The sequence below is a fragment of the Capricornis sumatraensis genome, chromosome 3, assembly GCF_032405125.1.
Source record: "Capricornis sumatraensis isolate serow.1 chromosome 3, serow.2, whole genome shotgun sequence".
NCBI classification, from domain to species: Eukaryota; Metazoa; Chordata; class Mammalia; order Artiodactyla; family Bovidae; genus Capricornis; species Capricornis sumatraensis.
This window is the reverse complement of record NC_091071.1, coordinates 40619097-40633625: the sequence shown is the minus strand read 5'-3', so window position 1 is coordinate 40633625 and position 14529 is coordinate 40619097. Positions and strand designations below refer to the sequence as shown.

The 14529-nt window shown below is 59.3% G+C and overlaps 3 protein-coding genes across 5 annotated transcripts; 1 reads left to right on the top strand and 2 right to left on the bottom strand.

Moving 5' to 3' along the window:
- Positions 1–4019: 4019 nt before the first annotated feature.
- On the top strand, positions 4020–7751 carry MLST8 (MTOR associated protein, LST8 homolog). 3 transcript variants are annotated; one of them, XM_068967949.1, is made up of 9 exons: positions 4020–4054; positions 4566–4768; positions 4900–4948; positions 5028–5190; positions 5494–5569; positions 5655–5807; positions 6668–6792; positions 6936–7099; positions 7187–7751. In XM_068967949.1, the coding sequence occupies exons 1-9, from the start codon at positions 4048–4050 to the stop codon at positions 7303–7305; spliced, it is 1059 nt and encodes a 352-aa protein (XP_068824050.1). In that variant the 5' UTR covers positions 4020–4047; the 3' UTR covers positions 7306–7751. The 3 variants fall into 3 exon arrangements, with proteins under 3 accessions (XP_068824050.1, XP_068824049.1, XP_068824048.1); XM_068967948.1 differs by having other exon boundaries at positions 4897–4948; XM_068967947.1 differs by having other exon boundaries at positions 4897–4948; positions 6936–7751.
- Positions 7752–7756: 5 nt separating this feature from the next.
- On the bottom strand, positions 7757–11165 carry BRICD5 (BRICHOS domain containing 5). Its single transcript, XM_068968419.1, has 7 exons — positions 11111–11165; positions 10374–10474; positions 8852–8977; positions 8504–8659; positions 8322–8423; positions 7954–8107; positions 7757–7851 (listed from the first exon to the last, which is right to left on the bottom strand). Exons 1-7 carry the CDS (start codon positions 11163–11165, stop codon positions 7757–7759), a joined length of 789 nt encoding a protein of 262 aa, XP_068824520.1.
- PGP (phosphoglycolate phosphatase) lies at positions 10248–13226 on the bottom strand. The gene is made up of 2 exons (XM_068968418.1): positions 12338–13226; positions 10248–12238 (listed from the first exon to the last, which is right to left on the bottom strand). Exons 1-2 carry the CDS (start codon positions 13224–13226, stop codon positions 11913–11915), a joined length of 1215 nt encoding a protein of 404 aa, XP_068824519.1. The 3' UTR covers positions 10248–11912.
- Between the last annotated feature and the right edge of the window lie 1303 nt (positions 13227–14529).

Genomic DNA, 14529 nt, shown 5'->3' with positions numbered 1-14529 from the left:
GGATCTTCCTGACCCAGGGATCGAACTCGTGTCTCTTATGCCTCCTGCATTGGCAAGGGGCTTCTTTACCCCTGGTGTCACCTGGGAAGCCCCCCACCGAGTCCTCACAAAAATGCTCAGGACTCAGACACCTGGCTGTGTCCCCTAGCCCTCTCCCGAGCCTGCCTCTCTCCCACACTCAGGCTCTCAGGCTTTATGCTGCTCTGGATATCCTTCAGGTATTCCCAGGCCTGCATATCCATCTGCCACTCCCCGGAGCGGCCCTGGGGAGCACCTGTACTTCAAGAGGAAGATGAGCATGTTTGTGGGGTGGGTGTGCCCGCATGCAGTCGCCCAGCCAGAAGGGGCAAGGTCAGGGCGTAGCTGAGCCCAGTGGGGTGGGTTTTGCCGCGTTCTAACCACGTGCCCTGGGATGTGTGACTCTACATCTGTGAGCCTCGGGGGTTTTCAATTTAATTTATTTTTGGCTGTGTTGGGTCTTCATTGCAGAGCAGGCTTTCTCTAGTTGCAGCGAGCGGGGGCTACTCTCTAGTTACAGTTCCGGGCTTCTCATTGCAGTGGCTTCTTCTGTTGAAGAGCATGGGCTCTAGGGTATGTGGGCTCAGTAGTTTTGTTGCTCCGTGGCATGTGGGATCTTCCTGGATCGGGATCGAAACTCACGTCTCCTGCGTTGGCAGGTGGATTACCACTGAGCTACCAAGGAAGTCCCAAGCCTCAGTTTTCTCACCTACAAAATGGGAGTGGTTCCTCCTTGGCAGGGTTATTGCGAAGACCCAATGCAGAATGTGGGTAAAAGGCTCAGCCCAGTTTGGTGGTTCCTCAAAAACTGAAACGTGGAATGACAAGACGCAGCAGCCCCACTGCTACTATATACTCGAGAAAAATCAAAACAGGTACTCAGAAGTACTTGAACAGAAACGTTCATTGCAAGCATTATTTGTCCTAGCTAAAACGTGGAAACCATCTCATCAAGTGTCCATCAATGAATGGAGAAATGGATAAATGAAATATGGTCCATCCATAGAATGAAATATTGTTCAGCCATAAAAAGGAATGAAGTACTAATACAGGCTTCCCTTGTGACTCAGCTGGTAAAGCACCACCTACAATGCAGGAGACTTGGGTTCAGTCCCTGGGTTGGGAAGATCCCCTGGAGAAGGGGAAGGCTACCCACTCCAGTATTCTGGCCTGGAGAATTCCATGGACTATACAGTCCATGGGGTTGCAAAGAGTCGGTCACAACTGAGCGACTTTCACTTTCACTGACACAGGCTACAACCTGGATGAACCTAGAAAATGTTATGCCCAGTGAAAGAAACCAAACACAAAAGGCCATATATTGTATGACTTCATTTCTATGAACTGTCCAGAAGAGGTAAATCCATGGAGTCAGGAAGCGGATCACTGGCTGCCAGGGGCTGAGGAGAGGTGGGGTGGGGGATGTGGAGTGAGTGCCTAACGGGTGGTGGTGGAGGAGGGGTTCTTTTGGAATGATGGGAATGTTCTGGAACTAGACAGAAGTGGTGGTTGCACAACATTAAGTGCCACTGAATTGTTCACTTAAAAATGGCAACATTCATGTAATGTGAATTTCACCTCAATTCAAACAAAACATTCGGTATAGCCCCTTCATACAGAATAAGCTCTCAAAGCTATGAAAGGTGTTAAAAAAATCAGTTCAGCAGGTAAAGAGGCAGAGATGACACATCCTAGGTGTGGGCAAGGGTTCAAAGAGAGGGTGCAGTGAATTCTGAGACTGCCATTCACTCGTGGCTTGTGCAGTGGAGAGGAGAAAGCTGCAGGGGCTTTCTCCCCTGCTTTCTCCCAGACTCCTGGGCCCAGCCTCCCCTGGCAGGGGCTGGGCCCAGGAGTCTGAAGGGTGATGGGTGACACTTTGCAGGATTCTTACAAGGTTTAGGCTTAGGATTTTTTTTTAGTTAAAAAATATTTATTTATGTTTGGCTGCATCAGGTCTTAGTTGTGGCATGTAAGCTCACTAGCTGTAAGCTTAGTACCTGCAATGCGTGGGCTTAGTTGCCCTGCAGCATGTGGGATCTTGGCTCCCCGACCAGGGATTGAACTCACACCCCCTGCATTAGGGAGAAGGCAATGGCAACCCACTCCAGTACTCTTGCCTGGAAAACCCCATGGACAGAGGAGCCTGGCGGGCTGCAGACCATGGGGTCGCAAAGTTGGACAGGACTGAGCGACTTCACTTTCGCTTTTCACTTTCCTGCACTGGAGAAGGAAATGGCAACCCACTCTAGTGTTCTTGCCTGAAGAATCCCAGGGATGGCGAAGCCTGGTGGGCTGCCATCTCTGGGGTCGCACAGAGTCAGACACGACTGAAGCGACTTAGCAGCAGGAGCAGCCCCTGCATTAGACGGTAGATTCTTAACCACTGAATCACCAGGGAAGTCCTCAGTCTTAGGTTTACAGAAGACCACTCTATAATGTGAAGGACAGCTTGGAGGGGGCAGGAGAAGGGTGATGGGGAAGCTGCTCCTGAGAGGGGGTGGTGGTCCACGGGATCCCGTCTGGCTGTCAATTATGGGTGGGCACCACACACAGAAGAGAAAGCCTTTAGGGGCAGGTCTATCATGAACTGTCTTGGCCATGGGAAGCAGAGGGGTCTGTGGGGCCCTTGATGAACAATATCAAACAGGGAGCTGGCTGTGAGCTGGAGACAGGGAAGGAAGGACCCGGAGCAAGGAAGGTACTGAAATCCCTGGAGAGTGGGCAGGAGCCCCAGGGACAGGGTGGACACAGGATCTCTGGAGGCTGCCAGCCTCGAGGGGAAGACAGAGAAAGAGAATGAAAGCGGGGGGCAAGAAGCTAGCAAGTCACAGGAGCTTTCTAGGAGCAGTGCTGTCAGCCACTGTGTAGACAGACGTAGCAAGATGCATGAGAAAAGTATGCGCTGCGTTTGGCAGTGTGAGATGGCCAGTGACCTTGTGAAACTCTCACTGGAGAGCTGGGAGTAAAACATGACAGCTGACAGCGAGTCAAGCTGCTAGTGAGAAGTGAGGCTGGATTTCTGAAAGGGTGCCGTCTGGAAGGATGGTGTGGAAATGCTGAGGGAGGGACTTCCCTGGCAGTCCAGGGGTTCAGGCTTGGTGCTTCCACTGCAGTGGACACAGGTTCAATCCCTGGTCGGGGAACCACATGATCCCGCAAGCCACATGGTGCACAGACAAAAAATTAAACAAAGAAAGACAAGAAAAAGAAACGCTGACAGGAAGGAAAGAGGGAAGATTCAGGGAGGAAGGTTGCCGGGACCAGGGCCTGGGTGGATAGGCAGCGGACATGGCCTTGGTCAAGGGGCCAGAGGAAGGAAAAGGGGTGCAGCTCAATTTAGAAGCCTGGTGGGAAGACGCCCTGGGAGAGGCTGTCGCAAGATTCTTTTTATTATTTTTCTGAGGCCACGTGTGTAGAATGTGGGAAGGCTGGATGGAAGAGAAGCCGCGAGGGACCCCAGTAATGGACGGGTCACTAGGATTAGTGAAGGGACCTGAGGGTCCGATGGGTCTGCACAGGCCTGACAGGGCCCAGACTAGGGGTTGCCTGATGTAGCAAATAAAACTACAGGACACCTAACCACACTTGAATTTTAGGCAAGCAACGTAGAACTTTTTAGTATAAGTATATCCCGTACAATATTTAGGCTGTACTCAACAAAACACGTTGCTTACCTGAAATCAAATGCAACTGGATGTCCTGCAAATTACCTGGGAATCCTAGTGGGCACCAGACGGATGGGGGGTGGGGGGTGGATCGTACCACCCGGCCTAGGGAACCGCTCTCGGGAGGGTGGGGTCCCCGAGAGAGGAAAAGGCTGGGGTCGGTGCTTTCGTCTCGGGGCCTGTACCGCTTCTTCCCAGGAGACAGGAGCCTTCTACCCCAGGGCTTCAGTCTCGTCCCCGCCACCCCCTTCCCTCGCGCCCCTTGGTGTCGCCCTACTAGCCCATCGATAACTCGATGCTCTGCCTTTATCGACCTGGTCCGGCTCCGCTAGCCGTCCTGGGCCGCGGCGGAGCGCGGAGCCGCATGAAAGGTACGGGGGGCGCGGGACGAGGGCTGGAAGGAGATATCCAGGGGCCGGGAGAGCGGGCCCGGGGGGCGCTGGCTCCGCGGGACAGAGTCAGGGCGGTCGGCGGAGCGCAGGGAAGCTCGAGGGTCCAGCCAGGGAGCTCCCCCACGCCGCCCCACAGGGCCCGCCGCAGGCCCACTACGCACGCGCGGTCGCCGCGCTCAGGCTTCGCTCGCTGGCCAGTGCGCAGCGCTGCGCATGCGCGGCCCGCCCCTGCGGTACCGCGGCGCGACTGCCCCCTGCAGGCCGCTGGTGGGAGGGCTTTCCGGCGGCGGCTCTCGGGGCGGGGGACGGAGGCCGCGGCTCGGAGCGCGGAGCTGTCCCTTGCCGGTTGCCCTGAACCTCTCCGCGCCTCGGTTTTCTCCGTGTCTAAAATGGGGATGATTTCATTATTCCCCAGCACCGAGTAATCTGCTGTAACGTACTTAGGACGTAGGGTATTCTCTAAACACTGCACTCCCTATCTCTGCTCTAGATGCTCTGATCTCTGGCCCCTGCGGGTCAGACCTAGTGCCCTGTGTCGCTAGGAGCCCTTCCGGCAGCCACACCATGAATACGTCTCCAGGCACAGTGGGCAGTGACCCCGTCATCTTGGCCACTGCAGGCTATGACCACACGGTGCGGTTCTGGCAGGCCCACAGCGGGATCTGTACGCGAACTGTGCAGCACCAGGACTCCGTATCCTCCGCTGGGGCGATGGGGCGGGTGGTGCCGGACAGGATGCCCGGTGGGAAGGACGCGGCCCTGAACCCGCCGGGGTGGAGGCCTCGGAGGCCCCTGTTGGTCACCCTCCTTAACAGACCCAGCAGGTGAACGCGCTGGAGATCACACCCGACCGCACCATGATTGCAGCTGCAGGTACCCTGCCCTCCACCCCAACCCCTGATTTCTCCTAGGTCCGTCGGCACAGCCTCACTTGTTTGGCCTCTTCTCCTAGGTTACCAGCACATTCGCATGTATGACCTCAACTCCAATAACCCCAACCCCATCATCAGTTATGATGGGGTCAACAAGAACGTCGCGTCGGTGGGCTTCCACGAGGACGGGCGCTGGATGTACACGGGCGGGGAGGACTGCACCGCCCGCATCTGGGACCTCAGGTGTGGGCGCGGGGGGTGGGTGGGTGGGGAGCAGCTTGCTGCCCAGGTGGGTAGGGTGAGGGCCAGCCCAGGAGACTGTCTATGCAGGTGACTTCTTGAAGGCAGGTGAGGAAAGCAGGTAGGGCAGGGAGGCAGACCCACAAAGACCCCCCCCCCACCCCCGCCCCGAGCAGATCCCTAGCCTGATCCCACAGAGGGGTCTGGAATGAGCTGTACCAAAGAGCAAAGGAAAGGGTCTCTCGGGGAGGAGGGGGGCACCGACGGCCACGCACCACGGACGGGGTGTGTCCCCCCATCTCGAAGGTCCCGGAACCTGCAGTGTCAGCGAATCTTCCAGGTGAATGCGCCGATTAACTGTGTGTGCCTGCACCCCAACCAGGTGAGGGGGCCGCCTGGGGCTGGGCACCCTGGGGCTCTGGAGGGCAGGGGTGCTGCCCGGCCTCACCTCCCCGGCACCTCCTCAGGCGGAGCTCATCGTGGGTGACCAAAGTGGCGCCATCCACATCTGGGACTTGAAAACCGACCACAATGAGCAGCTGATCCCGGAGCCAGAGGTCTCCATCACATCCGCCCACATTGACCCAGACGCCAGCTACATGGCTGCTGTCAATAGCACTGTGAGTCCCGGGGAGAGGGTGCAGTTCGGTGCCCTGTTCTTTAGAACCCTGTTCCTGCAGGTGGGCTCATGCCCCATGTGTCCCTGTGGCCTCTCCCCTCTCCTCCCGAGTCCTGCTTCCCCAACCGGGGCTCCAGCTCTGACCTAGCCCTCAGAGCCAGAACCCTGGGGGTCACGCCCGATGCAGCCTCTCGCCGCCGGTCATGGCCCATGCGGCAGACGGGGCCTCTCCACCTCCATTCTTTCCAGTTGTCCACTTCCCTCTCTCCTCCTGGTCCCAGTTTCCCTCCTCTCTCCTGACAGTGGCTGGAGCCTCTCTGACGTCCTTCCCCTGTGACATCTCCCTGTCCCAATGCAGAGCATCCTTCAGCAGGAGCAGCCTGACCACCTCCTTCTCCTAGGTTAACACTGAGATGCCCCGGGCTCCTTACCAGGGCCTCAGGACCCTGCCATCTGACCCCTGGACTCCTATCCAGCCTCCTTTTCTCCCTTTAATGTCCATTCGATCTCAGCGAATCAGTTATCCTTCGACATCTCCAAACTGTCCACTCCCAAGCCTTTGCCCTGCAGTTCCCTGTGTCTGGCTGCCCTCATCCCGTCTTGTTCTGCACATTCCTGTTGGCCAGGCGCATCCTTCAGGAAGGCCAGGCATGACCTCCTGCCCTCAGCCCATCAGGTGTGGCCCTTGCTCAGGGCCAGGTCTCCCAGGTGCTCCTTGTCACGTATCCCCGCGCCCCAGGTCCTTGTGCGTAGCCGCAGTGCTGGGTGGCAGCCCCTGGATCTAGGCCTTGCTGCTGGGTATCCTCCCTGACCCATCAGACTGGAGGCCCGGCCTCCTGTGACTTCCCTCCTCCCCGGCAGGGGAACTGCTATGTCTGGAACCTGACCGGAGGCATTGGCGATGAGGTGACACAGCTCATCCCCAAGACCAAGATCCCGGCGCACACCCGCTATGCCCTGCAGTGCCGCTTCAGCCCCGACTCCACGTGTGTGCAGGGCTGGGGGGCAGGAGGTGGTGTGCCTGGGGCTGGGGGCCTGATGCTTTGGGGTCTGCTTGGAGGACAGCACAGGAGTGCGGGATGGGAGCGGCTGCTGATGGCATCCCTGCCGCACTCACCCCCGCCCCCAGGCTCCTCGCCACCTGCTCGGCTGACCAGACATGCAAGATCTGGAGGACGTCCAACTTCTCCCTGATGACGGAGCTGAGCATCAAGAGCAGCAACCCCGGAGAATCATCTCGGGGCTGGATGTGGGGTTGCGCCTTCTCGGGGGACTCGCAGTACATCGTCACCGGTGGGCCCCGCTGCCCTGCCCCTCCCCACTGGCCTGGCCCGGGGCTGCTCCCCGAACCCCATCCGTGCTCTCCCTCCCTCCCTGCAGCTTCCTCTGACAACCTGGCCCGGCTCTGGTGCGTGGAGACAGGCGAGATCAAGAGAGAGTACGGCGGCCACCAGAAAGCCGTCGTGTGCTTGGCCTTCAATGACAGCGTGCTGGGCTAGCCTCGTTCCTGGGCACTGCAGGCAGCCGTCCAGGCGGCACCAGCCGGGTGTGTCTGTCCAGCTGCCCAGGTCAATGTGACACCCATGGGCTGGCTGCTTCATCCGAGGCTCGCCGGACTGGACTGAGTGACCCTGGCCCCCCCGGCCAGGCCAGTCCACTCCGGGACTTTCTCAGCCCTGGCTGCTTATGTGGACGCAGCAGGGCTCATTCCTTCAGAAACTCTTGACCCATGGGACCTAGAGCCACCAAGGGCGTCCAAGGCTGGCGCTTACCCCCAGCTGGGGCCTCCTCAGCCGCCCCCCCCCTGCCCCCGCCAGCCCTGTTTTGTGTCCCCAAGGCCACAGAGAATACCGTCACAGCCAGGTGGAGTGGTTTATTATCCCTGTCCGCCCTCTGTGGACTGGTGACAGGGTCGGCCAGGTGACCGGCCTGTGGGACCAGACTGGGGGCTCAGTCCGGGAGGTAATAAAAGCAGACGGACACACAGATGTTGCTCGGGAAGCAGATGTCGATACATAGGTAGATCAGCCGCTGCCTCTGGGGCTCTGGAGGAGGGGTCTCTGTGAACCCCAAAGGACCCTTCCCGCTCCGTCCCCAGACTGTCCTAAGGGAGCCCAGGCCCCTCCGCACAGCCTGCCCCAACTTACCCTCTGCACGTCGGGCCCAGTAAATGGGAGTCTTGGCACAAAGGTGCTGCACGGGAGCCCCGACCTGGGCAGGGTCCACCTCTTGGCTCCCAAGCACTGCCAGCAGCTCCTGGGCGTAGTGGGTGTCCTGGCTGGGGCTTTGCGTTGCTTGGAACTGCGGAGAAGGATGCTCGCGCTGCTTCTGGTGGGGTGGGGCCCATGCACCCCAGGACATGCTGGTGGCGTGCCAGCCCTGCCCCGGCTCTTGTCAGCACCCTCGTCCACAGGAAGACAGAGCTTCTGTTCCCCTGAAACTGGAGCCCTAGCCCGCCCTGGCCCCAGGCTGCACACAGGACCCTTTGTCCGGCCCCTGGCCGGAGGCTCCTCACCTGAGAGGTGTTCATCAGCAGCTGCAGAGTCTCACGGTCTTGGGGTTCCATCAGGCGCAGGAAGCAGGCCTGGTGCTCCAAGGGCCGGTAACAGACGCAGCCCTGGGCAGGCAGGCAGGTGAGGCAGGGCCATCTGAACCGCCCCCCCCCGCCCCCGCACCCCGCCCTGCCAGTCCACTCACGCTCTGCCCATCGAATAGCACTGCCGAGCTGCGGTTACTCTGGGCTGGAGTCACCCAGATGGTTGCCACGTTCTGAGCCACATCCACCTGCTCGGTTTGGTTGGACCGGGGCATGCCTGGGCTCGGGAGGCTCAGGCGGAGCGTCTGCAGAGGGGCCTGAGTGGGAGGCGGGAGGTCGCTGGCCAGGCTGGGGCTGCCTCAACACACCCCCAGCCCAGCTGCAGGGCTCTGACCCACCACTCCTCTGGGTTTCTGATGTCTGCTCCCTGCCCTGGCCCCACTGGAGGGCTGGTCTCCTCCTCCTCCCGACTGTCTGAGCCTCTGCCTGGGTCCTGAGAAGGGCCTCACCTGAGGAGGGCTGTGGCTGAAACCAAGGAGCCCTCCAACCACAGCAGCGGCGGTGGCCAGCGCCAGCAGCAGCAGCAGCAGCAAGCCAGGAGCTCTCCAGCGCCCGTGGCAGGGCTTGGTCTCCACCTGGAGGCACATCGGAGTCAATAGGGCCCAGAGTGGAGGCCAGGCAGTGGGCTGCTTCAGGGGAGGTGGAGGCTGAGGAAGTTCAGGAGACAGATGCTCTTCCTGCCCTGCCAGGCAGCCCTGGGCCTCTGTCCCCAAGAGGGTGTGAGTGGGGGAAGCGCTCACCCTCGCAGGTGTGGGGTGCTGGGCCCAGTGGCTCCCCTGCCCCATGCTGCAGCCAGGGGACAATGCGGGATTGTCTGCTGCTCCCGAGTCAGCTGGGAAACCTCAGGACACCTCCGATGAGCCAGTCCTTCTGGCCCCCTCCCCGTCTAACCCCCCTGCTTCCTCCCCGGCCCAGCCACCTGATATCCCGCTCAGAGACGCCTGGAGGGGCTGCTCATCGCTGCCTGGCTCTCCTGATGCCTGGTCTGCGCAGACCAGAGCGCACATAGGCCTGGCAGTGCAAGAGCCGTTGTGGAAGTGGAGACCCAGTGGCTGGCGCAGAGGGCAGCCCAGGTTGCCCAGGACTTTATAATACAAAGTCTGGCTGGGGGCTGATTTCATTTTCCTGTAGATGCCTGTTCCCAGTCTCTCAGGTTACCTCTACACTCTGGGCACGGGGCCTGGCATACAGCAGGCCATCAGCAAGTGGCTGTTTCATAGGACTCTGCCACTTCCCTTTCCTCCCATGCACCCCAGCTGCTTCCCAGTCCCCACCAATGCACAGCAGCCTGCAGGTGCCTGCCCAAGACCAGGGCAGCTTCTAGGAGGTTCCACTGCTGGAGGGGCAGCCTCCTAGATTGCCTGCATACTCCAGGATGGTGAGGCCAGCCTCATGCCCACAGACCCCTGCCTGGCCCAGCATGGCTGTCCCTAACTGACCGGTGCCATGCGTTTCCAGCCGCTTTGGGCTATGGATCCCAAAACCCAGTAGCTCCCAGGACTGGCAGGTTTCAGGAAGTGCGTGTCCTTCACCAGCTTTACCCCATGATCTCTTCCTTCTCTGGTTATTTTTTGTGTGCCTTGTTTTTCCTCATTCTTCAGAACCCGCCTCTCTGTAGTGGGCCTCAGACAGGGCGGAGTTCCTGTGCTCAGAGTCCCAAATTGAATTGGAGTCCCAGAATGGCCTTGTCCTGAGGGTACCCCCTCCCGCTCCCTGGCCATCTGGCTGTGGCCGAGACAGCTGCACCCTCCACGCAGAGGCTGCTGTCCAGGCGAGAGCAAGGAACACCAGAGTCAGCTTCAGTCGAGAGTTTAATACACCTTTGGGTTCACACAGTGCAACAGAGGTGGGGGGATAGGATGCACAGGCTCCTGGGCCGCTGCCCAGGCAAGAGGGAGGTGTCGCCGGCTGCCGCATGCTCCTGGTGTGGGTGACAACGCCCTGACAGGCCTGCTCAACATCCAGACCCACCTTGAGCCGACCTCGCAGAGCCAACGTCAGCACCACCAAGCTCACAGGCGCCGCTGCCCTCACGTCGCCCCTGGCAGAGTCTGAACCCCAGACGCTGAGGCCTGGGAGGAGCCAAGGCTCAGGACACGCCTTATTGCTCTGAGAACTCTTAAGAGGGTGGGTGAAGGAGCAAGGTGATCTTGAGGCTAGGAGAGAACCATGGGCTCTGAGCAGAAGCTGCTGGGTGTGTGGCGAGGCACCAGGAAGTAGTCGGCCAAAAGGAACAGCTTCCCAGGCACTCCCCTACAAGTGCAGCCAGTGGCCCATCCTCAAAGGTCAGCAACTCAGGGAGCAGGCAGAAAAGGCCACGGCCCTCTGCCAAGAACCCTTGGCTAGTCAGTGGACCCAGCCAGTTCTCCCACTGGCAAATGACAAGGTACCTCAGGGTCAAAACACATGGCCTCAGGGACCCCTGGCATATGACACCTATCCCAACCAAGTGTCTGGGAAGACAGGAAGAGATTCAATTCCTGTTTTGGGGGACACCTCTTTCCTCCCCTGCCCAGAGGGAGCCTTGGGTGATAAGCATTCTTTGGCCAGCACATGCCTTTGGCCCAACTGCTGGCTATCGGGCCCGCAGATTTCTTCAGTGGGATTTTCCCTATAAGACAGAGCACAGCTATTAATCATACGCTTACGCTTCAAGTCCACCACCTGACAAAATTGTTAGAAAGCTAAAAAACAAAAACTTTTGGTACCAATGCTGCTCTGAGCTCCCTGAACGGCAGCCCTGAGTTCAACGACCGCATTCATGCTTTCCTGGCTGCTCGCCAAGCAACAGGCTCAGTCCAGACCACCTGGGTTTACATGCACGTTTGGAAAGGACCAGGCTCAGCCGGGCTGAGTTTACAGAAATGCACGACTGCACGTGGGTGGCAGCCCTCGTCTCTAAAACGGAACAGCCACTCAGTTGTGACATCGGAGTGGTTTTGAAGAAGTGTGGGGTGGTGAGGGCAGCACCCCAGACCCCATGGACAGGGAGGCTCCACCCGAGACCAGCCCCTTCCTTCGCTTCCACCCTGCAGGTGAAGACCTGAGGCGGCAGCAGGTTCCTCTGAGGACCACACCGATGGGGCCCTGGCTTGGTTTGCACAAGTTGCTCACAACAGTGGAAATGATCAGTTCCTCCTCCCCACTGATTCCTGAAACTTTCAATAAATACATGACACCCCTAGACCCACCTCAGTCTCACCAGTAGGCCCTGAGGTTACCTGAATCCTGGACACACACTGAACCCAACAGCAAGGCCCACTGGCACCTAAGGCCCAGGATCCCCACAATGCCCTCCAAGCTTAAAAGTGCATTTTAAAATGTAAGTATCTGTAAACAAAGTCGTGCCCCAAACATTTACTTACAAGGTTAACAACTAGCGCCTCTGCTTAACTCCAAGTAAGCAAACTTGAAGCCACCTAGCTGAGCGATGCTGAAGCCCCACCTATTAATTTGGGTAAGTGATTTTCAATTTTCTTTTTTATTCTGGAGATTAAAGACACTAAATCTTTAACCTTGAAGGGCAGGCAAAAGGTCGGCTATGCTGTCAACATAGAAGTCAGGGACCATTTTCTTCTTAGCCTTGCAGTCACTTTCCTGATTACTTTTCACGTCTCGCAGACTGGAGACGCCCGTGAGGGTGAGGATAGTCTTCAGACCACAGGTCACGCCCAGGAGGATGTCTGTGTCCAGGCGGTCGCCCACCATGACGGTGCGCTCTGGGTGGATGCCGTACTCCTGGGACACGCAGTCGAAGATGAAGCGGCTGGGCTTCCCTATGATGTCGGCTTGGCGCTGGGCGGCCATCTCCACGGCTCGGACCAGACAGCCGGTACCTGCGGGGGTGGAGAGGGAGGGGACGCGTGCCGGGGGTCAGAGGCCGGGAGGGGCTCGCTGCCCGCCCTCCAGCCTCCCTCCACCCGGGGCGCACGGACCCGCGATGAAGCGGCCGTTCTCCAGGGGGAGTCGGTTGTCCATGTTGGTGCCCACAAGCAGGCAGTCGGGCTGTTGCAGGTAGCGCACGGCCTTGGTGAGCTTCATGTAGCTGAAGTGCGGATCGAAGCCCACCACGACGGCGCGCACATCGGGCTCCAGGGGCGCGTCCAGCCAGTCGCCGGGGCCGTCGCCCCGCAGCGGCTCGGGGCCCACGCCCACGCAGGAGACGCCCACGGCCTCCAGCTCGGCGGCCAGGGCCACGCTGCCCAGCACGTAGGCCTTGGGGGCCGGCGGGCCGGCCAGGCGCTGGCGCAGGTAGAGCGCGGTGCAGTAGGCCGTGCCGAAGACCTCGCGGCCAGCGTCGGGCCCCGCCGGGCCGCCAAAGCCCAGGCACCGCAGCTTTTCAGCGTAGGCCTCGCGGGTCTTGCTGCTGTTGTTGGTGATGAAGCCGAGGCGCTTGCCGCGGGCCCGCAGCGCCGTCAGGGTCTCGGGCGCACCGGGCACCGCCGTCTCGCCGCGCCACAGCACGCCGTCGCAGTCGAACAGCAGCGTGTCCACGTCGGCCAGCAGCGCCTGGGCCCGCTCGGCGTTCAGCCGCACGCAGCGGCCGTCGTCGCCGCCGGCCTCCCCCTCCGCCTCCGCCATGGCCGCCCGCCGCCGCCACCGGCCGCCGACGCCGCCGCCGCCGCCGCCACCGCCACCGGCCGCCCGCTCTTCCTCGCAGCCGCCTGCTGCCGGGCCCACCCCGCCCCCGGCGCGCTCATAGGCCCCGCGCCTCGCGCGTGCGGCCCATTGGGCCCCGCCTGCGCCAATCCGCCCCCGCTTCCCGCGGGCTGCGGGAGCGCCGGGCCAACCGTCACGGTCCGCCGCGGGCAGGCGGGTGGCCATTGGCTGGAGCGCCTAGGCGCTGCGATGATTGGCTGGCTGGAAGCCAACCGGCATTCTGCGTGGAGCGCTCACTGCGGAAATTCGGCCGAGGAACCGGAGCGCCGGCGCAGGACGTAAGGCTGCTGTTCATTGGCTGCTGGGGGACAGCTCGCCCATTGGAGGCGCTTGGTCAGCCTAGGTGACGGAGGCCCTGAATCGAGTGACCCCCGCGCCGGGCCGGCTGTGAATGGCTGGCTTGTCTCCGATCTTGCAGGCTGCGCGCTCCGCGGGATTGCGGCGGGAGGGGTCCGCTCTCCCCTTTGGGCCGGAGTCACGTCCGCACCTTTGCTGGGTCGGCGCTGGGTCTGCACATTGGCCGATTATGGCCTTTCCTGAGAGGCAGGCCCAGGCTCCTTCCTAACAAGCCTTGCGTTCTGGAAAGGCGTTTCCAGGCCTTTGCAAAACCGCTTTCCCTGTGCTTGGTGGTCATGTGGACGAATAATTTACAGGGCAGTGGGATCAGGGTCTAAGAGAAGGACGTTAGTGCCTAGAACACAGCACTCAGTAACTGGTCGCTCTCATCATTACTACGTATTACTAACTTTTATGGAGGCATAAAACATACAGATCAATCCTGAATATTCATTGGAAGGACTGTTGCTGAAGCTGATGCTCCAAAAGTTTGGCCACCTGATGAGAAGACCTGATTCATTGGAAAAGACTCTGGTGCTGGGAAAAATTGAGGGCAGGACGAGAAGGGGGCGACAAAAGATGAGATGGTTAGGTGGTATCACCGATTCAATGGATGTGAATTTGAGCAAACTCTGGGACATAGTGAAGGACAGGGAAACCTGGCGTGCTGCAGTCCATGGGGTTGCAGAGTCGGACACACACAAAACATAAAGTGCATAAATCTTAAGTGTGCAGCCTCATAGGATTTTAAAGAGTTGGACACAACTGGGCAACTGAACAGGCCTGTGTAAACAGCCGAGATCAAGGTATAGAATATTTCCATCACTCCAGAAAGTTCTCTCAAGTTGCTAGGTGTCCCTAGAGGTTACCCCTCCAGTTGCTTTTCTGACTTCTGTCACCAAAGAGTGAGTCACAGCCTGCTTTGCCTGTCCTGGACTATTTTGCAGGAGCTTGCCCTGTGTACTCCTGGTTATTCCTTTTTTTGGATCAACATAGTATCAATGAAATCCATTCTTCTCAGTGTTTTTTTTTTTTTTTTTTTTAATTGCCACATGGGTCATTGTAAGAATTTACTCCCCTGTTCCTCACTTGATGGGCATTTGGGTGGCTTCAGTTTGGGGCCATTGTAAGT

Coding starts and splice junctions, on each gene's coding strand:
- PGP (XM_068968418.1), bottom strand. CDS start 13,226: ATGGCCACCCGCCTGCCCGCGGCGGACCGTGACGGTTGGCCCGGCGCT. Junction 12,239..12,337: donor GAACGGCCGCTTCATCGCGG/GTCCGTGCGCCC, acceptor CCACCCCCGCAG/GTACCGGCTGTCTGGTCCGA.
- MLST8 (XM_068967947.1), top strand. Junction 5,570..5,654: donor TGTGCCTGCACCCCAACCAG/GTGAGGGGGCCG, acceptor GCACCTCCTCAG/GCGGAGCTCATCGTGGGTGA. Junction 6,793..6,935: donor CGCTTCAGCCCCGACTCCAC/GTGTGTGCAGGG, acceptor CCCCGCCCCCAG/GCTCCTCGCCACCTGCTCGG.
- BRICD5 (XM_068968419.1), bottom strand. CDS start 11,165: ATGAATGCGGTCGTTGAACTCAGGGCTGCCGTTCAGGGAGCTCAGAGC. Junction 10,475..11,110: donor GGGAGCTCAGAGCAGCATTG/GTACCAAAAGTT, acceptor GGCTCCTCCCAG/GCCTCAGCGTCTGGGGTTCA. Junction 8,424..8,503: donor TGCTATTCGATGGGCAGAGC/GTGAGTGGACTG, acceptor CTGCCTGCCCAG/GGCTGCGTCTGTTACCGGCC.